At 37.1% G+C, this 27,982-nt stretch overlaps 1 protein-coding gene across 3 annotated transcripts in view; it reads left to right on the top strand.

The window, feature by feature from the left end:
* PDS5B (PDS5 cohesin associated factor B) overlaps positions 1-20,838 on the top strand; it is a 108,684-nt gene extending 87,846 nt beyond the window's left edge. The window contains exons 25-35 of one of the 3 annotated variants that reach the window (XM_068672927.1): positions 139-343; positions 4,790-4,904; positions 5,294-5,426; positions 7,311-7,430; positions 7,751-7,813; positions 9,226-9,371; positions 12,982-13,087; positions 16,150-16,592; positions 16,684-16,785; positions 19,011-19,152; positions 19,951-20,838. In XM_068672927.1, the coding sequence (XP_068529028.1) occupies positions 139-343; positions 4,790-4,904; positions 5,294-5,426; positions 7,311-7,430; positions 7,751-7,813; positions 9,226-9,371; positions 12,982-13,087; positions 16,150-16,592; positions 16,684-16,785; positions 19,011-19,152; positions 19,951-19,986 (1,611 nt within the window). In that variant the 3' untranslated portion in view covers positions 19,987-20,838. The remainder of the gene's footprint in view (positions 1-138; positions 344-4,789; positions 4,905-5,293; positions 5,427-7,310; positions 7,431-7,750; positions 7,814-9,225; positions 9,372-12,981; positions 13,088-16,149; positions 16,593-16,683; positions 16,786-19,010; positions 19,153-19,950) is intronic. The other 2 variants (XM_068672931.1, XM_068672932.1) reach the window with 2 other exon arrangements.
* The last annotated feature ends 7,144 nt before the right edge of the window (positions 20,839-27,982 follow it).

A 27,982-nucleotide genomic window follows, 5' to 3' on the forward strand; every position in this document is an offset into this window, starting at 1 on the left:
TCCTACAGTTTCTACATTTCTGTGGTGGCACGGTCTGAACTTGATTTTGGCATATTTACCCAGTCTTCTGTTTTATTTCACAGCCTGTGTTACTTTTAGAAAGGTTTACTGTTTACTTTTTTGTTTTGTTTTTAATAGGATGAATGTTACCAAGTGAGACAAATATTTGCTCAGAAACTTCACAAAGGGCTTTCTAGACTACGGCTGCCACTAGAATATATGGCTATTTGTGCACTGTGTGCAAAAGATCCAGTGAAAGAGAGAAGAGCTCATGCTAGGCAGTGCCTTGTGAAGAACATAAATGTCAGAAGGGAGTATCTGAAGCAACATGCAGCAGTTAGTGGTAAGAGAATAGAAGTCACTTTTTGGTACAAGTGCTAGAGTTCACAGGTAAATGTTAATAGACTGTGAAAATATTATTTGTCTTCTGTTTGTTTTTTTTGTTTTTGTTTTTGTTTTTTTTGTTTACACAGAGTGGCTGTAAACCTTTGGTAAGTTTCACTCAGGTATCAAAACTGAAAACAGAGTCCAGATTTTCTCTTGAGTTTTTAATAGGCTTGTCTGAGATCTTTCAATTTCTTTAAAAGCTGTGTAAATGCTTATGCCTGTATTAGAAGTGCCTATATTAGAAGTGAAGCAGATTTTCAAAGGCAGATGTGTACTGTTTGAACTTAATGGTTAATTATGTTGTAAGTGAAGTGGCAATGATTAATTTTTGTTTATTAATAATATGCAACCTTAATGACATTATAAATGCTGCACTGAATCGATGCTCTTTGAGCTGCTGTACTGAGTAGCTTCTTATCTTGTCTTATGCTGGCAAAGGGCTGTATTTCTAGGTACTTCAGGATGAGTTTTTATAATTCTTTTCTTCCTAGTGACAACAGTCTGATCATAGGAATGCTTTTTAAGTTATTACGAACTGATGTGAGCTATTTTTCTTTTATAAAATCAGTCCTTGTCCCTTTTGACTTACTTGAAACTGCACACATACAATATGATAACACTGGTATATCAACATGTGATAACGGAGACTTTTATGAAGAGCTCAGGGCATTTTGAGTAAGAGTTTCTGAAAGTTTTATTTCTTTGGGGGATTACTGATGGTTCTTATCTTTGACATTTTTGAAATGATGTGGATTTTTTTCATCTTGTCTTAGGGTAGACCAAACCTGGTTTGTGAATCTGATCTCACATATGCTGTCAGATAACGGATTTCATTCTAGATTTATGAATCACAGACTTCGTATTAGCCATGTCAGTCTGTGTGTGCCTCAGTCCCCTTAGACTTAGATCAGAGAATAAGTCTGCAGAGAAATCCTTTTGTGTATTGTTAATTAGACTTCCAAAAAAAAAAAAAAAGAAAGAAAAGGCCAATACTTTTTCTCTCTGCTCAATAACAGGTAAAAAAGAAAAATCCATTCAGCAAAAGCCTTTAAATCATCCGAAGACTATTCCTCTTGAAAGCTGAAAAATCTTTTCAGTTACGTAGGAGGAAAATACAATAATTTTAATACAATGAAACATAATTGCTGATTTCTTAATTGTACTAAGATAGATACTGTGAGGTTACTATGAAAAAGTCTGTAGGAAAAATGAAGCAGAGCCTTGGCGTGAGTGGCTTTTAATTTAGTAGGACCTCGAAGTGTGCCTGACAGTTTCTTTTTCTTGCTGAAAAAGTTATCTTTAGTGATTCCATTGAATGGATTTCTACTGTTATCCATGAGGACTTTTAATTAGATATAGATTGCAGGAAGTTTTTTAGGGTTACAGTGTTAACTTTGTAACATATAGATTTACCAGTCTGAGCTTTTAACAAATAAATAGTCTTGAACTGTTTATATCTTGCAAAATCATTACTGCAGTGTAGTACAGCTGAAGCCCAGGTAAGATAGTGCTGTGCGTGTGTGTGTTGCTCTTCCTGTAATGACACTAACACCTGCTTTTCAAGTACCTACAGAAAGCAAAGTATGAGAATCTTCTTTGATCAATGTAATTATTTCGGGGAATCTACAAACTGATGGTTTTGTGATATGCTTTTTCCTGAAAACTCAAAGGTGATGAGGATATTACTGGACTTCAACATTTGTTGAAAAGATGGTAAATTTCTGTATACCTTGCCTAAGGAAAATTTCCTAAGGACTGGTACCAGGCAGTAAAATGTCTCTTTCCTCCCTGCTGACAGGATGTCAGGAATTATACTGAGACCTCTAAGTTCTCTAAATTCTCTTCAGAGTGAGGGCTGCTCAAGAAGAGGCTTATTTTATTTAGTATCTACTACCAGTTCTGCCTGTGTAGGGACTTGCCTAGGAATATTTGGTTTCTACTGTTGGGCTTTTACTTGCCAGTTAGTAAGTAGGAAAGTTACAAGAGTAAAACTTTATTATTTTTTTTAATAAGTCTCTTTTCCTAACTGCTCATAGATGTCTGTTGTGGATTTTGGCATGTTCTAGTTGCAAGAGCTTGTACTGTATGTCCATGATGCCATCCTGCCTTTCAGGTAGTGTCTTTCTTCATTAGAGATGAAGATTGTGTAATTACTATTTTTGTCAGGGTTTAAATACAATGTGTGTGAATACTTATTCATTTTCTCTTTTAAATATATTTGGTTCACTTTGTTTCCTGGACCCTGTTGAAACTATTGCTGTAGTTGTCTTAGAAAGTGTACAAGGCAGGAGGCTGTACAAGTTGTACAAGTACAAGTTGTTGAGGCTGGGTTCTTGGGCTCTTGATGAGACTTTTATTGAAGTTCAAAATTAACATAAATAATAGCAAAATGATTTGCCTGGAATATGTCTTAAGGCAAGCCAGTTTTGCTAGTGTTTTGAAATCATGATTATGTGTTATTTTCTTCTCCTCCACTTCTTTATTTTTCTTATTTAGCTGCACAAAGCTGATGGATGAAATGCAGGACAGTGCGTGAAGAAGTGAAGGATGTTTTTTGAAGTTAATAGTTGAACGTCAGTTGGAACACATTAAAATTTTCTTTGAAAAGTACACTGGATTTCAATTACATAAACATAACCACCCAATTTCTGTGTATTTCAAGTTTTATTTTTCCTCATACATCTTGATGGCTTACATTCTGTGTAGTAATTACTCTTGTAATTTAACTGGATCAACTGCATTGGCTGTGTAAAGGTGTATCCTTGGAACTTCGCAACACTATCTTCTGTGGGTCTTTGTAAATTTTGAATTCTTTCTTTGCTGTTATGACTGAATCCAAGTAGTTTATGAAAGCTGTGAAGCAACCCTCATTATGCAGACCTTTGTAAATGGGAGAGAGTAAGAGTTTTTCTCGGCAATTATTTATTCAGTCTTGTGAAATCTACAATAATGATGTATTCTAATTTATGTGCACAGCAGTTTCCAAACACATCTCATGAAAACATATAATAGAGATAAAAAAAAGTCAGTGTTTTAATGTATTTCAAATAGAATTGTATACATCTATAATGATTTACGGAAGTCTGGTCGTCTTATTCACAACCTAATACAGGATAGTTAAAAGCTTACTGAAGGAAGGCTTTCCAAACTTTCCATGTCTTTCATGACCACTCACTTGCTCAAAAGTGTGGTTGGATATTTTCAAAAGCAGAGCCAGGAATTTCTTCCCTCACTTCCTATGCGCAGTGAAGCATTTATTAATAGGCATGTTTATACTGTGAATTTGCACTTGTCACTGGTACTCAAGATCAGATGCTTCTACTACAGTAATACAAAACACTAGCATGTCTTGCCTATTGCCCTGCCTGTTGCACAGGACCCAGGTTTAGCAACTTAGGTGTATTGTATATCCTCCAGTTCCTATCAGTTATTAGGCTGGAGAAGGTAGTGTAGGTCTTTATTCATCTGTCTTTATGTTGTCATTGTCCTGTGCGATATAACCTTTTCATTCTGGTTTTCTACATCAAAGTTGAGGCACGGAAATTCACTCTTCATTGTGTTAGTTACAAATTTGTTACCTTATGGAACATGCATTTTGTGGTCATGACTCTAAGAGGTCCTTTGGCAAGTCCCCCCCCCCCCCCCCCCCTTTTTTTTTTTTGACTCCCCTTAGGAGAATTGTCCATCTGACTGTTCTGATGTAGAACACTTTTTTTCTGTTGTCCTTGCTTAGGATTATCTACCAGTCTCACAGGATGCTAGAAAAAGTTTTGAATGCTTTGAATGTCATAGTGGGATTGAGACTTTCTGACTCAGTCCACAACTACTTTATTGTGGTAGCTGCTAGGTTACCTCCTGTCTCATCTCTGAACAGGTGAGGTAGGCTGTAGGTTTGGAAAACATTGTGGCTATTTGACTGCAAATCTTTATTTTCACTTGTTTTTTGGAAAAAGTGCACTTCTTTCTATTTTCTTGACAGCAAGATGCTACACTGCAGTGTCCAAAGAAGGAATAATAGCTTACTCTGCAATTGTGCTGGTCTCAGATGTAGCAGTTAACATGGATTTTGTGATCAATCTTCTGTTTTTCTGAATACAGGATTTGAACCAAGGGGGGTAGAAGGAACTCTAGCTGTGTTCAAGATAGTTAAAAAAAATATCCAGCCCTGAGACGTATTTAAAATCTCAGTTTTTACATGCACAAAGCATCTACACATCAACAATCAGATAAATATTAACAGCAACGTTATGAAGAAATGATAGGCCCACATGTACCTACATTTTATCTTAATGTATGCTGACCTTAAATTTTGATCTTTCCTTTTGTAGTAGAAAATATTCAAGTAGTAGGAAAATGTATTTCTTGATACAGTCTTTTGATGCATCTTTCTTTTGCTTTTCAGAGAAACTCTTGTCACTTCTGCCAGAGTATGTTGTTCCTTATACTATACATCTTCTAGCTCATGACCCAGATTATGTCAAAGTTCAAGACATTGAACAACTCAAGGACATTAAAGAGTAAGACTACTTTTAATATTGTTATTTGAGAGGATTATAATAATTTAATTTTTAATTTTAGTAAAATTTTAATTTAAACAGGTACACTGATACATTGTCCAGTATATGTAACAATGGCAGTTATTTCTGTAGAATATTGTTAGAAATGGAATATATGCTTTTTTAATGTTCTGCAATATTTTACAGAAGAACCTACGCTTTCTGCTCATCTTAACCTTCATTTCTTTCTTTCAATTAATTTATTTGCTGGAGTTGAAATTGCTTAAATCTGTAATACTAGTAAAACTATAGTAAGCAACTTTCTGAAATGTGATTTATTTTTTTTTTTATTTTTAAGGGTGGGAATTTTTTTTTGGCATATTCATTAGAAGTACTCCCTTTCTTCTTAGGTGTTTGTGGTTCATACTGGAAATATTGATGGCTAAAAATGAAAACAACAGTCACGCATTTATCAGAAAAATGGTAGAAAATATCAAACAGACAAAGGATGCTCAAGGACCAGATGATGCAAAAATGAATGAAGTAGGTGACACTTTATGATTGGAAACTGTATTTAGTTTTCTCCTGGTTCTGGAAATGAGTTGCTTTGTTTCTGTCTCAGTAACATTATTAAACACTACTTTTAGACAGAAGTAAACTAATATTTTCACTCTTTAAATCATCCAGACTTTCTGCTTTATAATATTTCATTTGAAAAGTACAACAGAATAAGCTTAGTGTAGGAAGAAAAATACATGCATGAGATGTCTCCAGTTTGTACTGCGTAGTGAATGTATCAAGCCCCAGTCTTGTTTTTGAAGTTTTTGCATCACATAATACACACATTTGTTACTTCTCTGCTTTTCCCAAATAGATTTTTTTTTTTTAGATATGTCTTTGAACCATGGCATACATTATTTGTAAGTGTAGAAAGATCATGGAAGATAGCTTTCTTTAACTGCTGAGTGTGCAGTGCTTTTGTCTTCTGTTCCTACATTGTAGTACCTGGCGATTGTCGTGGTTTAACCCGGCCGGCAGCTAAACACCACGCAGCCGTTCGCTCACCCTCCCCCCTCCCTCTCTGGGACGGGGGAGAGAAATGGAAAGTGAAGCCCGTGAGTTGAGATAAAGACAGTTTAATAAGACAGGAAAATAATAATAACAAAATAATAATAACAATAATAACAATAATAACAATAATAATAATATGGTGATAATAGGGAAATAATAATAATATGTACAAACAAGTGATGCACAATGCAATTGCTCACCACCCGCTGACCGATGCCCAGCCTAACCCCGAGCAGTCCGGCCCCCTCCCCCCGGCTAGCCACCCCTATATATTGTTTAGCATGACGTCAGATGGTATGGAATACCCCTTTGGCCAGTTTGGGTCACCTGTCCTGGGTCTGTCCCCTCCCAGCTCTTACTGCACCCCCAGCCTACCCGCTGGCAGGACAGAGCAAAAGGCTGAGATGTCCTTGGCTTAGTATAAGCACTGCTCTGCAACAATTAAAGCATCGGGGTGTTATCAGCACTCTTCTCATCCTAAGCCAAAACACAGCATTCCACCAGCTACTAGGAAGAAAATTAATTCTGTGCTAACTGAAACCAGGACAGCGATACACTGCTTAATATGGATGCTACTGTTAAATGCTTAAGATACTTGTTTTCAACTCTGAGCCCTTGTAGTTCTCTGCTTGGGTTTACCCGCAGCTCTGTGGAGAAGGAGTTGGAAAGTCCTAGTGGAGAGCAGGGTAACCATGAGCCAGCAATGTGCCCTTGTGGCCAAGAAGGCCATGGGATCCTGAGGTGCATTGGAAGAGTGTTGCCAGCAGGTCAAGGGAGGTGATCCTCCCCCTCTGCTCAGCCCTGATGAGGCCTTACCTGGAGAACTGTGTCCAGTTCTGGGCTCCCCAGTACAAGAGGGACGTGGAGCTACTGAAGCAAGTTGAGCGGAGGGCTATGAAGATGATGGAGCATCTGTCATGTGAGGAGAGGCTGAGAGAGCTGGGCCTGTTTAGCTTCAGAAGAGGGGACTGAGAGAGGATCTTATCAATGTGTATAAATACACATTGGGAGGGTGTCAAGAGGATGGGGCCAGAATCTTTTCAGCGATGCCCAGCAACAGGATAAGAGACATGGAGCACAAATTGAAACATGGAAGCTCCAAATGAATATGAGAAAACACTTTGTTACTGTGAGGGTGACAGAGCACTAGAACAGGTCACCCAGGGATGCTGTGGAGTCGCCTTCTCTGGAGACACTCAAAACCCACCTGGATGCCATTCTGTGCAATGTGTGTTAGGTGACCCGGCAGCGGGCATTGGGCTAGATGATCTTCAGAGGAACCTTCCAGCCTCAACCATTCTGTGATTTAGTGAAGATTTGCAATGAACTTCCGATTATTATTTTTTTTTTTTACAGAAACTCTACACAGTCTGTGATGTAGCAATGAATATCATTATGTCAAAGAGTACAACATACAGTTTGGAATCCCCTAAAGACCCTGTACTTCCAGCACGATATTTTACTCAACCTGACAAGGTATACCTTGGAGTTTAATTTGTCGTGAGATAAATCTATTTACGTCTTTGTTAGTTGTAACTTGAGAGCTCTGTAGATCTTGGCAACTTCAGACTTCTCCCTATCTTAATTTAGTTGAAGATACGTGTATGTATGTTTTCGTAAGTTTTTATATGTACATACATACACTGCTTTCTTTTTTCTTTTTTTTTTAAGATGATGTTCAAGTTAAAATTTCAGAAGTATAAAAGATGTAAAGAAAATCTCTTTTAGTACTACCTCCGAAATGTATATATCTTATTCATTGACTTTGTTGTTGTTGCTTTTTCCCTTCTTCACAGAATTTCAGTAACACCAAAAATTATCTTCCTCCAGAAATGAAGTCATTTTTCACTCCTGGGAAGGTCTGTACATATATATGTACATATGTGTCTGTGTATATATATTATTATTATTAATAATAATTAAAAAAAAAGAATAACTGACCTGTACAATTTAAAAAAAACAAAACAAACAAACAGAAAACCTTCAAGTTGAGGTTAAATATTTTTTTTTCTTCCTGAATGTTTTATAAACCAAAAATAAACAAGAGAATGAGACAGATAGAAGGAAGACTGCTACTGTGTATGCAGTGGTGGTGGTAGTAGATAAAGCCTGAAGTCTTTTAAAACCAGAGAGAGACAAAAAAATGTCCAGTGTGAGTTTGAATGCCCCTGTGTATTCGAGTTCTTTCTGTATTCGCTTATTGATTAACGTTAAACTGTGAACTTAGAGATGTAAATTCTTAAACTGCATTTGGTTCTCCAAGGTTTCTTATTTTTTGAGAGGATATGCTGGTTTTTTCATACTTAGAGCAGAGTGAATCTCTTATAGCCGGACTTAATTTTATACTTTAATGAAAATAAAATCACATCAGTGTTGTGTGTCTCTGAAAAAGGACCATTCAAAACTGCTATGATGTGCATGTCGAACAGCATGGGTTTTGGTGGTTTTGTTTGTTTATATTTGTGCTGTCACCAATTTGAGACATAGCTAGAATCTAATACCTAAATAGAAAATGGATCATCCCAGATATTGTGAAATCTGGGGAATGGTCTTAAATCATTCAACATTTTTGTATGCTGGTGTTTGGCATATAAAGGAGCATTGTCTTTAGGAGTAACTGAATCTTTTCAACTGTCTCAAAAGTTAGTATAAGCTAGAGGTATTTAGCATATCTGAAAGATAATCCACTTAAATAAATAACCTGAAGCTCATCACTGTCTGGAAATTTTGGCTCCTATTAAAAGCCTAATCATTTTCAAATCTGTGCATGAAACCTCAGTCTTCTCCAGAATATTTGCTTCTGAGCCTCTCATTTGTTTCCAGTTGAAGCTAGCGTAGTTTGCCATTACAGCTAAGCCAGTTTAATGGCTTGATGCTGAAATTGCTGTGTCCTACTGCTGTTTCTATTTTGCCAGTTCAGGTGCTTATCTAATCCAAATGGCAAGCTGGTTCAGGCAGCTACATCACCTGAAAGCAAACTGTACAAAAGGTGCTGAAATGGCTTACTGCAAGGTCAGGTGAGCACCCAATAAGAAGAGGACGGAGTTATAAGGGTTGAGAAAGTAATATTGGTTTTGGTGGCAGCTGGCTATTTGATTGCAGCTCCGTCTGTTTCCTTCTCTTGTCATAACTTTCAAATTTAAATGTTTATTGCATCATATCATAATTAAGATACCGTTCACAGAAAGTGAAATGTGTGAATAAGCATAGTACATGTTAACAATATCTAAATGTGTAGCTTAAAATAAAGGAAATATATTTTTGGTTTCAGCCCAAAGCAGCCAATGTTCTTGGAGCAGTTAACAAGCCTCTTTCGTCAGCAGGCAAGCAGTCTCAGTCCAAATCTTCACGAATGGAAACTGTAAGCAATGCCAGCAGCAGTTCAAATCCAAGCTCTCCAGGAAGGATCAAAGGGAGGTTGGTAGTCAACAAAGGGGCTTTGATATTTCAAGTATTTGTAATGGAAACTTTGAATATTTCTATAATGTTTTCTAAGTGGGAAACAGAATTATATTCTCTTATTTTGAAGTAAAGTTATAGTAGCACATTGTATAATGAAAACCATGAATTTGGCTTTCTAATCCCAGAAATAAAGTTGCTTTTAGAGAGAAGAGGAGGAAAAATGTTCAAGCACAATCACAGAAATAGAATCAAATCACATCCAGAGATGGTTGAAGGAGGGAAGGAGAGCCTCATACTTTTTTTTTTTTCATATATATCGCTTTTCTTTTTTGATACATATATATACACATCTGCATATCGTAGGAACTTTGTAGCCTGCTGTAATGTTAATATGTCATAGACAGTGAAGACTGGTAGACCAGTGTGGTGATTTAGCGTAACTTCTTCCTCTATAAACTTGTCCTACACTTCGCTGGAATTAGCAGATAAACATTTCTGGATTTTAGATTCTGCGATGTAAGGGCTGAAGATACTGCAGTGTTAGAGAAGTTGTCTTCTAGTTAGCTATCTGTAAAATTTATATTTTATTTTGTGTCAGTTTTGTAAGTTATTAATCAGTCTCTGTGTCTTATGTTTGTTTGTTAAACCATTAACAATTGTATAGTCCCCACTATTCATCTTTACTCACATTGTTTCAAGACTGAGAGAAAGTTATGTTTGAATCTAAGACTAAAATCACTTGATTCTTCTGTGGCTATTTAATATGTAATGTTAGCATGAATGTAGTGCAGTGCTTTACAACAAGTACTTACAACTCAATGAAAAATCACACAAAGACTTATTTCTTACAAGTCACGCAAGTTCATATGCAGAAATAGATTACTGCCTAAAGACAGATTAGAATCCAGCTTCTTCATATCCTGTGAAATTAATCTGAGACTCATGCTGTTCTTCATCCAGTTTATTTAAAAAATGCTGCACTTGCAGCCTAACCTATTCTGTCATCTTCATGGTCTCCCCAGCTCACCTAAGTTAAACTGATTGGTCGGGTTTCTCACATCTCTCAAGTACCTGAAACTGTAGACGGGGGCTTGGGGAGCAGAGTCCCTCCCACTGTAAGTAAAGAGCAAGATCAGGACCTCCTGATGCAACTTAATAACTACAGGTCTATGGGGCCTGATGACATGCATCCCAGGGTCTTGAGGGAATTGGCTGATGCAGTCACCAAGCCATTCTTCATCATATTTGAAAAATCATGGCAGTCAGGCAAAGTCCCCGGTGACTGGAAGAAAGGAATCGTCACTCCCATTTTTGAAAAGGGTAGAAAGGAGGACCTGGGGAACTACAGACCAGTGAGCCTCACCTCTGTGCCTAGCAAAATCATGAAATGGGTTCTTCTGGATGCAGTGTTAAGGCACATGCAGGACAAGGAGGTGGTCTGAGACAACAAGCATGGCTTCACTAGGGGCAAATTGTGCTTGACCAAACTGGTGGCCTTCTATGGTGGAGTGACTGCATCAGTTGACAAGGGAAGACCGACCAGTGTTATCTACTTGGACTTCTGCAAGGCTTTTGACAAGGTCCCACATGACATCCTAATCTCTAAATTGGAAAGATACAGGTTTGAAGGGTGGGTCATTCGGTGGACAAGGAGTTGGCTTGAAGGTCACAACCAGAGAGTAGTTGTCAACGGTTCTATGTCCAGGTGGGGGCCAGTGACAAGCGGTGTCCCTCAGGGTCTGTCTTGGGGACTAGTGCTTTTCCATGTCTTCATCACGGAATTGTAGGGGTTGGAACGGACCTTGAGAGATCATTGGGTCCAACACCCCAAATGGCATAGATGACAGGATTGAGTGCACCCTCAGCAAGTTTGCGGATGACACCAAGCTTGAGTGGTGCAGTTGATAACAAAGAAGGGAAAGATGCCATTCAACAGCACCTGGACAGGCTGGAGAAGTGGGCCCATGTGAACTGGGTGAGGTTCAACAAGTCCAAGTGCAAGGTGCTGCACCTGGGTCGGAGCAATCCTGGACACAAGTACAGACTGGGAGAAGAACTCATTGGGAGCAGCCCTGTGGAGAGAGACTTTGGAGTTCTGGTGGATGAAAGGCTTGACATGAGCCAGCAGTTTGTGCTTGCAGCCCCAAAAGCCAACTATGTCCTGGGCTGCATCAACAGAGGCATGACCAGCAGCAGGTGGAGGGACGGGATTGTGCCCCTCTGCTCTGCCCTGGTGAGGCCCCACCTGGAGTGCTGCATCCAGAGCTGGGGGTGTGGGGCTGTTAGAGTGGGTCCAGAGGAGGGCCACAAAGATAATCAGAGAGCTGGAGCACCTCTCCCATGGAGAAAGGCTGAGAGAGTTGGGGATGTTCAGCATAAACAACAGAAGGTTCTGAGGAGACCTCATTGTGGCTTTTCAGTACTTAAAGGCGTCTTATAAAAAGGATGGAGAGGGACTCTTTACTTGAGTAATGATAGGACAATGGGGAATGGTCTTAAACTAAAAGAGGATAGATTTAGACTAGACTTTAGGAGGAAATTCTTTGGTGTAAGGGTATTGAAGCAGTGGCACAGGTTATCCAGAGAGGTTGTGGATGCCCCATCCCTGGAGGTGTTCAAGGCCAGGCTGGATGGGGACTTGGCCAACCTGATCTAGTGGGTGGCATCCTACTAGGCTGGTTGGAACTAGGTGATCTTTAAGGTCCCTTCCATCCCAAGCCATTCTATGATTCAGTATGCATGGTATTTCCTATTTAATATGACTGAATGCATACACACAAGCTTACATCTGTTAAGGTGATGTATAAAAACTGCCGGAAGTTATTGCAATTTTTTTTACTTGTAGGTGTAAGAATGTCTTTCTCTGTCCAGGCAGTGCCCAGGACAGGGAGTTAAGACCTTGTGTATCTGAATACCACTTGTCTTTTTAATGCATAACGTATTTATTTTCCATAAAAATATCTGCACTCTTAAAAGCAACTCTTTTTTTCCCTTATTCCAGCCTCGGGGCAGATAAAAAAAAAAAAAAGAAATTTCTCTTGTGTATTGGCTTTTGTATGTTACCTTTTATATGTGGGTCTCAGTGTGTCATATATGCAGGAAGTACCATTGTCCACGTTTACATATGTAGAAACTGAAATAGAAGTATAATTGCTTAATATATGCTGCCATAAATAACAAAAGAAAGCTGAGGGATGAACTCTCTGAAATTTAAATTTGCTGTTCTGTTGCCTGGACCTCACCATAACAAAGTGTTCGCGTTTTAGTTGGTCTCTGGGGATCTTTGATTGGTATATGAATTTTATGTAAATGTATACAAATACACAGATCTCTTGTATCTCCATGAGGCTTTTCTGTATCAAAAAGCTCAGCTTTCTTTTTTTTTTTTTTTTAAACTGAGAAAGATGATTGATTAGGCTTACGATTGACATCTTCGTCCTGAGACTTAGGTGCTCTATTTTGTGATATGTGATAACTGTAGTACCCAGAGTAAAAGGTTCTTTCTGCAAGATTTAATTCAGGAATAGATTTATTCTGAAGGTTATTCTTGATTTATTTATTTATTTATTTAATAGTTGCCTGCTATACTATAATGATGAAGAGAACAAATGTTTTTTGATTCTAGGCTTGACAGTACTGAAATGGACCACAGTGAAAATGAAGAATTCACACTGACTTCGCCGTTACCAGGGAAGAAAACTGACAAAAGGGACGACTCTGATCTTGTAAGGGTGAGCTGTTTGGTTGCGTTACAGATGTTTAATTTTAAATCACCAGGACTTTAACAATTAATGTGCTGGTATTTTGTATGATTCAAGAAAACATGTTCTTCTAATCCAGATATTTTACATGAAACTGAGGTAATTTTGTAAACTACTGGAAAGTGTGCTTAGAGTTAGAGGCGAAAATGTAATGAAGAAAAGATTTCCAATTTGTCTGTTTTGCATGTGTACCATACATTACAGAAATTGACCATTTCTGTAAGCTTTCAAGATTGCCAATTACAATTTATAGACAGGAACAGATAGAGTTAGGTTGATGACAGTTAGTCCATGATTTGCCTCATGTTCAGGATTCATTGATGAAGTATCTGGGACATTGTTCAAGTTGATAGCTTGCTTGGGCTTCTGTTCCCCAGTATACTGTAGGTTTTTTGTGTGTGGTTGATGGTTAAAATGTAGCTGTGGAAGAATTAATTGGATTAACTTGAGTGTTCAACTATAATTCTGGGGGAACACATTAACCTGTCTTAGATTTCAGATTGCCTTCTGAGGTTGTAAAATTCTGTTTCATGTTTCATATATGTTTTCTTTGCTCGATGCTAGCAAAGTGATAATACCTCAGCTGCAGCATTGATATATTACAATTCTCACCTTTTTTGGTATTGCCCCATCACTGATGTTAAGGCATGTTCTCCTTTTCCAGCCAGCTGTGTTTTTCTTTCAACAGCTATAAGGAATAGCAACTGCCAGTTCTCTGGTTACCCTGAAAAGCAAGAGGGCATCATGATTTGACACTGGATTTAGAAATTCGGAGAAGAGTTTTCTGAATAGCCATATGGATTCTGTTTTCTTGTGTATGACTTGTACTTGAAGGCAGGAAAAATGCTTGGTTCTGAGTGGCAGATATCACAAGTAGAAGTTGTAGCATGGTTTTATTGTCTGATTTGTCATAGGCTTTAGGTGAGAGTAAGCCAGCTAACTGATAGTTATAGGCCTAATGCATTTACTGAAATTATAGACAGGCTAAACATTTAGTCTCAAGCAATATTTACATGTGTTATAGCAGAATACAGAAGAAAAACACCAAAGAAAAGTCATAATTCGAAGAACTGTTCAAATAAAAAGACTTTCTTATGCCACTAGTAAACTTCATTTTTTGTTCCTCGTTAATTTTTGGCAGTCTGTAGTAATTGTAGTGATTTGGGATATGCATGAAAAACAATACAAACAATATCATATTTATTACAACTGTATTTTCTAAAATCTATTAAGGATGTGCTATATCTGATGTCACTGCTAGTTTCATGTTGTTTTTTTTGTTTTGTTTTTTTTTTGACTGCCTGATATTTCTCTATTTTCCTGTTATGTCAGTCTGTTGTTTTTCTGGGTTGCTTGGAACATAGAAGGCTACTACCTAGTAAAAATATCCTGATTTTTTGCTTGTCTTGAAGTGCACGTAACCAATTAGGCTGTAGTATCTTGTAGGAAACTGGCATGTAATGAAACCAGAAAAATAATGAATCTTTTGTCAATTAAAAAAAAAGCCCTATCCTTAAGCACAATATCTCACAATATAACCTTGGAATTTGCTTTGTTACACTTGCTTTCCTTTCAACTTCAAATTTTTCAGACCAATCTTGCCATCTAAATACATGCATTCTTTATAATAAACTTTAAATGATAAAATAGCAACTACTATGTATAAGTTTTTAGTGAACTTATTTTGATTACAAAACTATTTTAGTAATTTAATTCAGTTTTTCCCTAATCTGAGCAAGGCAATTGTTGAAAGCTCTCATTTTTTTGTTACAGATCAACAACTTTGTTTAAAAAAGAAAAAAAAATAGTTTCTGTTTTGATATGTTGCGTCAGCTGAAAATCTGAAAGGTCTGAGAGTCCAAACGGCTGCTGACATGCAGTAGGTTAGAAGATAAAGGGTGAATTCATAACTGGCAGAACTTAAGTGGTAAAGCAAATATAGTGCAGTATTTCACACTTCTGAGGGTATTTGCATCTCATTTTGAATATGTAAGCAAGCTGCTTAAGGTGATTCAGAATTCAGTTTTCTTTCTTTAGGACTAGGCAGCAGACTATAACGAGTACTAACAGAGAAGCAGAATTTCCGCTGGGGACCAGAAAGTCCAGGTTTTAAAGATGTCACTATTATTTAGGTTATTTGTCCAGATTAAAGCATAGAATAATATACTAGTTCTAAAGCTTCAGAACATTTCACCTGAGGGAGAAACTTTGCTCTGAGACTCATAGATATAACGGTACTTACCTGGTAGAAGCAGCTGCAATGTGACAGATGGGCACTTTCACTGCAAAAGCAAACAGAACAGGGAATAACAATACCTGTGATCTAGATCAACAGTTTTGTCACTGAAACCATGAACTAGCATAATATGCCATCATTGTTCAGACATTCTCCTTAACAGTTTCTTTAACAGTTCCTCTTCTGAAAGCTTAGGATCAGGAAGGGTTCTACCTTTCTTCTCATGGTACATTTTGCTGAGCTGAACAAATGTTGAGTCTCAGTGCAACTGTGGTAGCAGTGCTTTGGCAACTATTACTAATTCTTGTGCTTTCCTCTACAATTACGAATCTAAATTGCCCACTGTCTTGTGTATTTAGTGCCTTGCCACTGCCAGCATGGGAGCTAGGCATAAGGACCCCGCAACTCTAAACAGAGCTAAAGCTTCAAATTGTCCATTCCCATCCTATATATTATCTTTATATTTTCCTAGTGATAAAAATGAAGGTATGAATGTTTAAACCAATGGTATTTGCCACAGTTGAGGATACAGATGAGGAAGACCTAATATACTTCTGTGATATAACTGCTCATTTTGAAATAATCTTTTTCTCTTGTTTGGTATTTTATGTGTATCCATAAACATGTTTATACTTTTGAAAAGATTTTATAAATGAATATGGTAGACAATCTCAATTTCTTGTGTAACCTGAAGGCTCTTTGTCGTGTTGTGGGAAGGTCTGTAGCTTTTGTGCGTGTGACAGTTCAATATGGCAGCTTAATTTTTTCATTTAAAGATGTGATCTTACCTTTTCAGTCAGAGATTGAGAAGCCTAGAGGAAGGAAGAAACCAGCTATCACAGACTCAGAAGAGAAACTAAGCATAGATGACCTGAATAAACTGGGACAAGAGCAGAAACTTAGAGGTAGTCAACGGGGAAGGAAGAGACCTGCAGTTGTTTCAGAATCTGATGAAACGCAATGGCAAGAGGAAAAAAGGCTAAAAGATGATGTAATAGAAAGTGAGGATGAACAGAACAGTCCACCAAAGAAAGGGAGAAGAGGACGCCCTCCCAAAGCAAATAATGGGGCAACACCAAAGGAAGAACCACCAGCAAAGTCATCAAAAAGGAGCAAAAAAAAACAAACGCCAGCAGCAGCAGTAGAAGAGGAGGAAGAGGAGGAAGAAAGGCAAACTGAAAACATTGAACAAAAGCCCAAAGGCAGGCAAAACAGGACAACGAAAAGAACACAGCAGAGGTAAGTCTGTCATCTTGTAAGCTGCATCTTTTTTATCCTTGGACATTAGTTATAATTTGATACTTTGCAATTTGGGTCTTCCTCAAAACAGAGCAGAACCATCTGAAACTAGTACAGTTGAATCAGCACAGTCTACGCCACAGAAAGGACGAGGAAGGTCATCAAAAACACCACCATCACAGCAAAAAAAAGTGTAAGTGGTGAATATTTTCTGAATTTGTGTTTAGTAAAAATTTAAAATATGCCTCTGTGCCCCCAAACAATCATTTACTGAAAACATTTCAGAATACTTTAATTGACAGTTATGAAAATAAATTGCCACTGTTATTTCTAAAGTGTTTTCCCCAGCTGCTTCTCCTAGAGCATCTCAAACTAGAGCAAATAGGCTACAAGTAAATTTAATGTGCTCAGGTAGCATATACGTAGCTTTGCTCTTCTAGGAGAAAAGTCAATAAAGCACACGAGGGCCTTGAGGATAAGGCTTTATTAGGACTCCAGGAGCAAAAAGTGTTCCTGTTTGTTCTAGACAGGGAGGAAGAATCAAATTGTTGCTCTTCACAATACCATTTCACCACAGTAAATCTATTCTGGTTCTCCTTAAATGAAATATCAATGACTCTAATTTGTGGCCTCCTCCTTGTAAGGTAATGTATTATCCACTTGAATCATTTCCAAATGAATAAAATGTGCTTATAGTCTACGGATAATAGTTCTAGAAAATTTTGAGGTGTGCTGAGCTACAAAATAAAGGTAAATTCTGTGGCTGGCTTCATTTTCTTGTGCTTACTGTAGAAACTACAGGTATCTCTACCTTTTCTATACATGTACACTTCTGCTTTACATATATTGCATGTACAAGTGGACAGGAAAATAAAAACTGGAACATGGAAGAGATTTGCAACATACTTCTCCAGGACCTGGTGTTAAATGCCTTAGGGCATGGCTTACACACATCTTTGGTTTGGCATTCTGTATTATTCTGTTGCCAGTATTGTTTTCCTAGCTTCTGGGCTTAGCATCCTGTTGATCTTCCTCTGACAGGATCCAGATTTGTGTCCAATTTGCCTATCCCTAGCAGATTTTGTTTTTTTTTACATGCCTGAACTCCGTGCTAAACAAATTTGTACCTCCTGCTCTAGCATTTTGCACCCACAGTATCCCAACCTTTCCAGTGTTCTGTTTCCTACCTCTTTTCGCTCGTATGTGAAGAGATGAACCTAGCTTGTTAATAATTCTCCTCTTTCCTTTTCAATTTTGTTACTTCTGCCAGTCTTGGGAAGCTTCAATCAGGCTATTCTGTATTGTTTTTCTCAAAGGATGTCAGGTTGCTTGGTTGGTGCTGAAACTCCAACTGTACTATAATTATTATGTGTAATTCAGGGGTTTTAGTCTAAACTGATTTTACCATGGTTCTCATGACTGAACATTCCCATCACACGTATGGTTTGAAGCTGTCAGAGAACAATTGTTTGGGATCTGTATGACCCCACTGGAGATTGAAGCCTGATGTCTGCCTGGACGAGCATTTCTGGTTTGGTTTCATCCAAAAATTCACCTAGTTTGGGTGCACCAAGACAACTTCTCAAACCAAGCCTAAGTGCAGTAAGTGGGATGATTCAGTGATTTGCTTCCAAACTGTGCTAACGACACAAACCAAAATGGTAATGTAAGTGTAGCTGTAGTTTTGGATACATATCCAGTTGTCTTTTTTTTTTTCTTTCAAGGTGGGGAGGATGTAGGGGAGACTAGTTCTCACTTTCAGCAGCTGGAATGGTTTTTTTTTTGCTCGTGGTTCAGCTCTAATAACTAACTTAAGATATTGTTGAGTGATTGTTCTTGATTATCCCGATTAAGGTGGTATTATCCTGATTATCCCTAGCTCTTAGCACGGGCTAGCTTGGAAGATTTGCTTTGAGGTCCACTATAGTGTTAATTTCATAAATAGCAACATGCATGTTCTTCTAGGTCTGTAAAAATATACATGCAGCTACTTAAATTCTGTGGTGTATAAACTGCTAAAGAAATAGAAGAGATCTATTTGTTCAGAAGAAGAAATAAATAAAACAGTTGCTGCCTGGTTTTTCCTGGTTACTGTTGTGTGTCAGCCTTCTTGGCCTGTGTTCTGACACTGAAGAGAAATATCTGTCCTGTCTATAGATGCAAAAATTGCTCCACATTGTACTCCTGGTTCTTTATTCTGGAAGAATTTGGTTTACTATTGCCGTTGCTCAACCTCCTATTTATACCTCTAGTGTTCTTTCTACAGATGAACTAGAAAGGCATATAATATGTACTATATAAATTGAAATTTTAAGGCTGCTGTTCTTACAAAGAGGAATGTTTGTTCTCTTGCAGAGTTTATACATGTGCAGACCCATATGGCATGAAACTGATCTTTATTTTTTTTCCTGATTTTAGCCGTGCAGGACGTTCCAAACAAGCAGCCAGTAAGGAGAATGAATCTAGTGAAGAGATGGATGTATTTCAGAGTACTTCACCTGTCAGTGATGACATTCCCCAGGAAGAAGTAATGGAAGAAGAGGAAGTCTCCACAATCAATGTAAGAGAAATTCCTTAGCTTTTTTATTTTTAGTCTGTAGTGTCCTCTCTGTATTGACTGACTTCCCCTGTTCTTGTAAGCATCCCTTGTAACTTAACCTTCCTCCTTGAAAATGAACGAGGTGTTTGCCACCTCTGTGTTTTATAGTGGCACTGCAGTGTAGTTTCTTGTGGAATCTGCATTTCTCTGAGAGAAAATATTAGTTTTTGTCATCTTAAATTTGTATCTTAAATTTTCTATTCTGTTTAACTTTTTTAATCTGAGTTGTGTAGTACATTATGGGAATTATTTTCTGGGCAGCTTGTACCTATTTTTGTCAGCTAGATTATAACAGTGAGTTATGTTTGTTTATGCAAAAGAGGAATGCAAAATGAATAGCATCAGATAACAATTACAGAAACTTGGAGGAGAATTCTAAACCAATCTTTTTCCTCTTTCTAGCATATGCAAATATGTTAAAACAAGTTTATTTAATTCTTACAAATATGTTAGGGGTGTTAATAGTAATATGATAGATGTAATTAAAGATGCCTTTCAACAAATCTGATGATTGAAGCATCTGAGGACATTAGATTATTTTTTAACACTTGAAAGATGCAGGTTTACAACATCAAACAAATTTATGTCTGGGCCATTGATCAAGGCTTGCACCTGTGATAAAATTAGTAATTAATGACACTGTATACAGTTACTTAAACATTATGATGAAGTAAGCATTTTTCCCATAAACTACATTTATTCTAGACTTTTTTCATAACTTTTCTGTTAAATATTTAAAATACTTTTTTCCCCAAACAGGTGCGTCGCAGAACTTCGAAAAGGGAAAGGCGATGAGTGAGCATGTAGTTATCAGCCTTCCAGGTGAAAGCTTTGAAGAATGCTTTTAATATAAAGCTTGAGACTGAACGAAGCTGTTAGTGCACAAATGGGGTTGCTGAAAAAAGACAAAGCCTATTTTACTTTTACTGCCCCGGCATTTACAGTCCCTAGGTCACAAGCTTTAGCCACACACATGTTGATATCATTAACTGTGGGTTTTTGTGAAGTGTAATGTGCGCTGGCTTTGTAAACATATGAACTAAAGAAAACTGTAAATAGTTCTTTTTTTAATGTTTCTGACTTCTAAAGTGCTTGTATAGCTTTTATCTGCGGCTTTAAACTGACAGTGCCCCACTGTTTATTGGATCTATTGATTTAAAAAGGAGCAGAGTTTGTTAAAAATTGATCTCAAGCAATATCTGTCAGTGTTTGTATTTGTACTCTTGTTGACATTTAACTGTGAAAAAAAATCAGTTGAACAAATAGTGCCACTTTTGCCACTATTTGTTAAGAAGAAGAAGAAGAAATGCAATAGTGTTTGTTTCCTTCATGAATCTAACCTAGTGTTTACCTTGAGGCACCTACCTATCATCAGAGGTGCTAAATTACTTTCTTTTACAGTTGAACAATGTTGGATAGAATAATACAAGAGATGCAAATTGTGGAAGAAGTTGTTTGACTTGTTTTACGCCTCAGTATTGATTCCAGACTTTTCTGGACTTCTAGTGGCATTGAAAATTCAAAAAGGATTTAAAATATTATAATTTTAAAAGTGTGTTATTAAATAATGTACTGAATACCCTCCCCAATTTATCTTCCCCTATCAGTTTTTATTAATCTACTGTATCAATAAAATTCTGTAACTGAGTTTTTAATAGTCTAGTATGTTAATGTGTATAGATATTTCCTTCTGAACATGATGTTCACAAAGAGCAAATTATTACTACATTATAATACGAAATCTGATATATAAACATTAGTGAAAATACAGTTCTTATTACAATGTAAAGTTAATCACAAAGAAAAATTTTATTGATGCAGTGTGTCTTTATAAAGCTGTTCTTGAGAGCCAAGTGTTTTGTATTTTATAGTGAAGTTGCATGTTTATGAAAAATGTGCTGAAAATGGGATGTAATGTTTTTTTTGGAAACTCGTATCTAGCAGTAGTATATGGTAGGTTGCCTCATGAGAGAACCTTCTATTGAAAGTTTATTGTACTTTTTCTTTTTTTTTTGTGAGCCAAATTTTTTTGGTATGAAGAGCTAAGATTTTGTTGAACGATTGCAGTCAAGTTGATGATTGCAGTCAAGGTATTCAAGATTTGAATGAAGCTCCATTTTTATTTTATGACCATAGAGAAGGTTGTATTTGTGTTTTTAGGTATAATCTGAAAAAGAAAAAAAAAAGAAACAAAATACTTAGTCAGTATCCTGTATGCAGTTTTACAGTTTACAAACTGTCTTTGAAAACCAAAATGTATAGGTTACTACACTATGCTAAGCCAAGCACATACTGTAATTTCAGGTGCTGTTCTCTCTCCGGTTCCCCACCGTTGAAAACATATGAAAAAATCAATTTCTAACTTACAAAAACGTAATCTCATTGAATAGTGGAGCATTTTCATACAATCCATCAAGAAATATGTTACAGTTGCAAGGTGGCTTGTGAAGATTAGAGGAAAGGATAATACCGAAGCACGGATTTACCCATTTCTGAACTACGATATCACTAGTAAAGAAACCTTTAGACTTTTTTCATTATGTATTTTTTTTGTTACTGATGTAAAAAGTGTTTTAAACAACTAGATTATTCTGCCTCTGCTTAATTCCCCCCCACACCCCAGTATTCAGCTTTTCAATATTCATACCTATAGGTATGGGGGAAATGCTGCCTAAAAAGGCCATTATGGTTGGTTTGAATTGACTTTGAAATAGCTGGCACAACTGAGCTGGCTTACTTAGGCTTCAGCAGTGCAAATGCAAGTTGTTTTTTTTATTATTTTGTTTGGTTTGTTTTGTTTTTCCTTTACGGTATAAAAAAATTGAAAGCTAGCTTTATATTTTCCTCTTTGACTGAATTGCACTGAAAACATTTATGGAAGATGTATCTTTAAGTCCATTTTATACAAAAATATGAAAAATTGATGTTGAAACTGCTGCAGACTCTTGAGGCTTTATGTGCATAAACATGGTTAGGTTAAACTTCATCAAATATTGATGCACATTACTGATCATAATGTTTAATGTAAATTTTAAACTATAGTTTTGCAATTTAAATGTTGATTTCTTGGGTTATAATGTGTAATTCATTATTTCTTGAGAAATAGGCACAGCAAATATTTCATTCTTATATTCGAACCTCTTCTAAGTTCATTCTCATCTCATAAAGAAAATGAATATTTTATGTACTAACATTTTGAGATCTGCGTACAGTAGCTACAGTAGAGTATAATTATGTATAAAAGATAAATTGCTAACATTCAGTTAGCATGCTCTTCTGCAATGATAATGTTAAGTTTATAAAAATGTACTGTATTACATTAAAAGATCAAATTGAACTCACTGTAACAAGTTCCAGTATGAAATTTGTATGAGATTGCCGAAGTATCTTGCTGTACTTTGCAGCAAATTAAGCTTACTTGTGTTAAATTTCTTCTTGCTGCAGTGCAACAGGAAACTTTCAGTGATCTGTAGTTCATACATAAAATGCAAACAGTGACTGTAATCTTCATACTAGAATAATTCACTATAATTCCAGAAGCATGTTTTTTTTTGTTTTTTTTTTTTACTTTTCACCGAGATTATTAATATTTAAGAGTAGCTAACCCACAAACAGGAAGGAAATAAATGAAATTGCTTGACAGTTGTAGTGTAAGTACACCTTATCCACCTAGGATAATCTGGATTTCTATATCAATTATTTGACTCTGCCAATTGACTTTATTTTCTGGCAAAATGAATCCTTTTTCAAATATTCTGTTGTTTGCTCTTTTGGCACTTCAATCTATGTGAACAAAACCAGAATTTACAAAAAAAGTATTCATATTAAAGACACTTCCACTGAATATGAATATGTTCAATTTGTGACTAACTTGCAAAAAGCTTAGACTTGAAGATTAAATACTTCATTTTGGCATAGCATTTGTCATCTGATGTTCTCAAGAAAACCCACTTCACAGAGCTGTGAGTGCATTTGTATTGCTATTGATTAATATTTTGCACATGTAGGTTTTGACACATGATCCAAGCCTGCTTTTGTGGATCCAGCAAGTTTACATCCCCGTGGTTTTGTGAGGTTTAGTTCTTAAATGCATTTGTCATGTGCAAATATAAGTGCACATCCACGTACATTGATACGTTTCAATATCCTAACACTTCTGCATACAGGACATGTAACAAAAAGGGAGTATACCTGTATATTAAAACATGTACACCCCTGACATGCAAAATTCTGAGTTTGTAGATGGAAACTTCCTTGCAAACCTGTCTGTGTTTAAAAAAACATACATATTTTGCAGAGATTGATGTATCTCCACCTCATCCAGGTAGGTGCAGTACATACTTTACAAAGAATTTTTGAAGTAAGTACATTCAGGTATACCACCCCATGCTTGTCCAAGGCAGCATGAGTAAGTACAAACACGTGAGTAAGACAAATACTTGATGGCCATTATTCTTCTAGTAGACTGCTGGCTCTTTGTTTTTACCATTATGAGGACCCAAAATGATAAAATTGATCTAACAAAGACCTTCTGTCCAGTCATCCATCAAGAGGAGCAGATTGTTTTTAATTTCCTGTTGTGCTTACAGGTTGTCACTCCAGTCTTTGCATCTTTGTTGGATGTTGCCTTCACAGATGCCTGCTAATTTTGGTGCAATTTCCTAATGCTGGCAGAAGTGACTTATGTTATATAGACATAAATAGACTTCCTGCTGTGTCAATAGGTTTATCCAACATATTTAGGACACTTGCTTCATGACATGCATTACAGCTTCTGGAACTCTGGTGCTTGTGGAAAAGTAAGAAGCCGAATATTGGCAAGGGGGATAGAAGTACAGGGGGAAACAAAACAAAACAAAACAAAAACTATTTGATTTGAATTTCTTCAGTTTCTGCTATCTAAAAAAATCTGCCCTCTGCACAAAGTTCACCAAGTGCCATTATATTTGTATAGGCAGGATAAACATAGTGTTATACTGTGTGTGTATGGAGTAACTGAAAGGTTTCACATTTGACATTTTTTTCAGTGCCTCACTACAGTCACGGTCTAGTTCATAGTAGCACATTTGTTTATGCAATGGTGATGTATGTGTGTTTTTTTTGTTTTTGGTATTTTTTGAGATAGCAGCATCATATCATATCTATGTAAGAAGGAAGAAAGGCTCTCAAATACCAGTTTCCAGTCCCACAAATCAGTATTGCAGTAATCATGTGATAAGTTTAGAATTAGCTTTAACATATATAACATTTTCAGAGAATGACTAACATCTTGTAAGATGTTTTATTTAACATCTTGTAAGATGTTTTATTTGACTAGGTGTATTTCTGATACTTGTATCTTACCTCACATGCATAGATAAAAAGGAAGGAGTATTTTGAAAATCCAAACAGTATTACTGAATACATTTCCTGCTTGGTCAGAAGTAATTTTAGTATTAAAAAAAATAAAATTATTTGCAGTTCACAATTTTGTTGTTTCTGGGCAGATCCAGAGAACTAAAGGTTTCAGATACTGCGTTTGATAAGTCTCAGTATTGTTGGATTTCTTTTAATTTTCTAGACAAGATACAATCACTGCAATTATGACATTCAGTATAACAGAAAATATGAGCTCAGTAACAGTCTTAGTAGTAGTAATTTCTGGTATTATAATACATAAGAAAATGTTAGAATGAAACATTCTTCCCCTAAAACCTTTAATATGTTGAAAAGTCATGCTGATGATGTAAGACAGCTTTCTTCTAAAGTCACAACAACTTGAAATAGTCTGGTTGGGAATGTCTTCGGATTTTTTGGTAGATATATTTAAAGCTTACAGATTTCTCTGTGTGTTGTTTTTTTTTTTTTTTTTGGTACGTTTATATTCAGGAAATTAAATTATTGTAAACTAAAGATATTTTGAGGAACAGAAGAGTTTTGAATCCATGCCCAATAAAAAAGTAAGGTTAATTTTAAGTAGTGAGGTTTTTTTAGCCATATCTATATATGCAGTAACATATTACATGAATCTGGTGTCCACCAACATTTCTCTGGAGCTTTTGACCTACCACATACTGAGGCAGTAGAAAATGCCTTTGTGTTCCCCAAATGGTAATTGCTGTTGTCCTTCCATTAATGTTACTTTCAAAAGATACGAGCTGGAAGAGGTAGGGAGAGAAAGGTGACATTTTTTTTTACCTTCTGTTTATCTTCCGCTGTATTGTATATGGCTTAGGTGAGTGAGAAGTTTTGAGGTATGTAGGTGTGTTGAGTGAAAAATAGGATGTTATAAGTGAGTTACTAATTTGAAAGGTGCTACAGAGCTGACTAAAAGGTAGGGAATCAACAGATGAATGAGATGGGAGAGTAGTTACTCAATACGAGGTCGCCAGTGATAGGAGTCTTCTAATCAAACTGAAAGCCTTCATGAGGGAAGATAAATTAGTGTTTTTTATTTGCTATTATTTCTGAGAGAGACGTGGATACGTTGCTTTCTTTGATTAGGAGGAAGAGGTAGCTGGAGTGTTGCAATATGTGTAAAAACACTCATTGAACTGAGACTAATGCTCAAGTGGTGCTAGTGCAAAGTGAGGTGGGTTGCTGCTACTGAGGCCAAATCTCATTTGTAAGGGATTTGAAATAATTACAAACAGGCAGATTCTAACCTCCATAGGTAGGAAGGTAAGATAACAAATCATCCATCTGAATGCAATGCTGGAAATGAGGCAAGAGAGGTTAAGAAAAGCAATTTGGAAATAAGAACTCTAAAAGATTCCAAATTGTGCACCTGTAAGCGTTGTTGCACTGCAGATAGCAATGATCAGTGATGGTATCTTCTACATGGCCTCATGAAATCTTTCAACTTGAGCTCTTTTCTTGGTAGCATTTTGCGATACCCTTACAGTCCAGTCATCTTTAGCCATTTCACTATGCCTTGTTAGCAGCCTGGAATGGTCCTGCCCTCCCCTCATATACCTCACATACATAATGCCCTCTCCTAGATGCCCTGTGTCTTGTCATTGCTGCTTTCTGTTCCCTTCAGTGGGGCCCACCAGGCAAGTTTCTGAACCTTCTAACTCATTTGTGGTGAAGGAAATGCTACTATCGTGCTGCTTGTTTCACAGCCATCAGGTTATGAAACAAAAGCAGCCATCTGACTACTGCCCCATACTGGAAAAGGTCCGTACAAGCTCTGCATTTGAACTAGAGAACTACTAAATGAACTGCTACATTTTGTTATCTCCGTTTCCCATTGTCTGGTGTAGAAAGCTCTTCCTGAGGTTGTAGTAAATCAAAAGGAGGGCCAACCGTGTCCTGGGGTGCATCAAGCACGGCATCGCTAGTAGGTCGAGGGAGGTGATTGTCCCGCTCTACTCTGCGCTGGTGCGGCCTCACCTCGAGTACTGTGTGCAGTTCTGGGCACCACAGTATAAAAAGGACATGAAACTGTTGGAGAGTGTCCAGAGGAGGGCTACGAAGATGGTGAAAGGCCTGGAGGGGAAGACGTACGAGGAACGGCTGAGGGCACTGGGCCTGTTCAGCCTGGAGAAGAGGAGGCTGAGGGGAGACCTCATCGCAGTCTACAACTTCCTCGTAAGGGGGTGTTGAGAGGCAGGAGACCTTTTCTCCATTAACACCAGCGACAGGACCCGCGGGAACGGGGTTAAGCTGAGGCAGGGGAAGTTTAGGCTTGACATCAGGAGGGGGTTCTTCACAGAGAGAGTGGTTGCACACTGGAACAGGCTCCCCAGGGAAGTGGTCACTGCACCGAGCCTGACTGAATTTAAGAAGAGATTGGACTGTGCACTTAGTCACATGGTCTGAACTTTTGGGTAGACCTGTGCGGTGTCAAGAGTTGGACTTGATGATCCTTAAGGGTCCCTTCCAACTCAGGATATTCTATGATTCTATGATTCTATGAAAATTGTGAAACCATCTCCCAATATAGCCAGCATTATCCAATGCAGTGGCAGGTAAGGACTACGTAAATAGCCAAGTTTGGTTTACATCGAGTTTTGTGTTTGGGAGAACAAAAGGAGGAATAATTTGGAGGGATATTGGGCAGAAGTTTAGTTCAATTCTTGCTGCTTGTCTTAGGGAAGAAGCAAGTCCTTGATACAAATGTGAAAGAAAAATGATGATTTTGCAGTAGGGAAGATCAAATTTTGCTAAACCGTTTTCTTGGGTTCATGGAAGGAACAAGAAAAGTTACTTATAAAATATGTATCACTTTAGAAACTTTTAATGATTATGTGCTTGGGTACTATCCTGACCAACGTGTGGAGATGGCTTATGGGATATTAATTTTGCATGGGGCAGCATTTTAATCTCCACATGGATCTAAAATTGAATTTTGTTTTCTTCGTCCTAAGCTGCTCTACTGTTTGTATTGGTTGTTTTTTGATAAAACTCCTTATATTTCATATTAGATCAGTATCCGTTACCCTCTTTCCTTTTTTTGTATTTATCCAAAATAAGGAAATGAGATTGCCATAACATAGAACTAGTATCACTAAGGGCTAACATACTGAGCTTAGATCGAATCCTCAGTGTATCAGGAGAACACTTTAAATCCATACTTAATTCACTGATTTACTCAAAACCTGTGACTACCTTGTCATTTTTTTATGCTACCATTTGATATTGAATTTGGAACATAGTTTTCTTTTGTATTGTTTTATGTTTATGTAAGTTGGGATAAAAGAGCCAATTGTGATCTACCTATTAAAAACACATATGTATGTTAATAGATTACGTAGTGTGTTGCTGCTACATCCCAGAGCATCACAGAAAAACCTTGTACGTTGTTTGG

The sequence above is a fragment of the Anas acuta genome, chromosome 1 (assembly GCF_963932015.1).
Source record: "Anas acuta chromosome 1, bAnaAcu1.1, whole genome shotgun sequence".
Classification (NCBI taxonomy): Eukaryota; Metazoa; Chordata; class Aves; order Anseriformes; family Anatidae; genus Anas; species Anas acuta.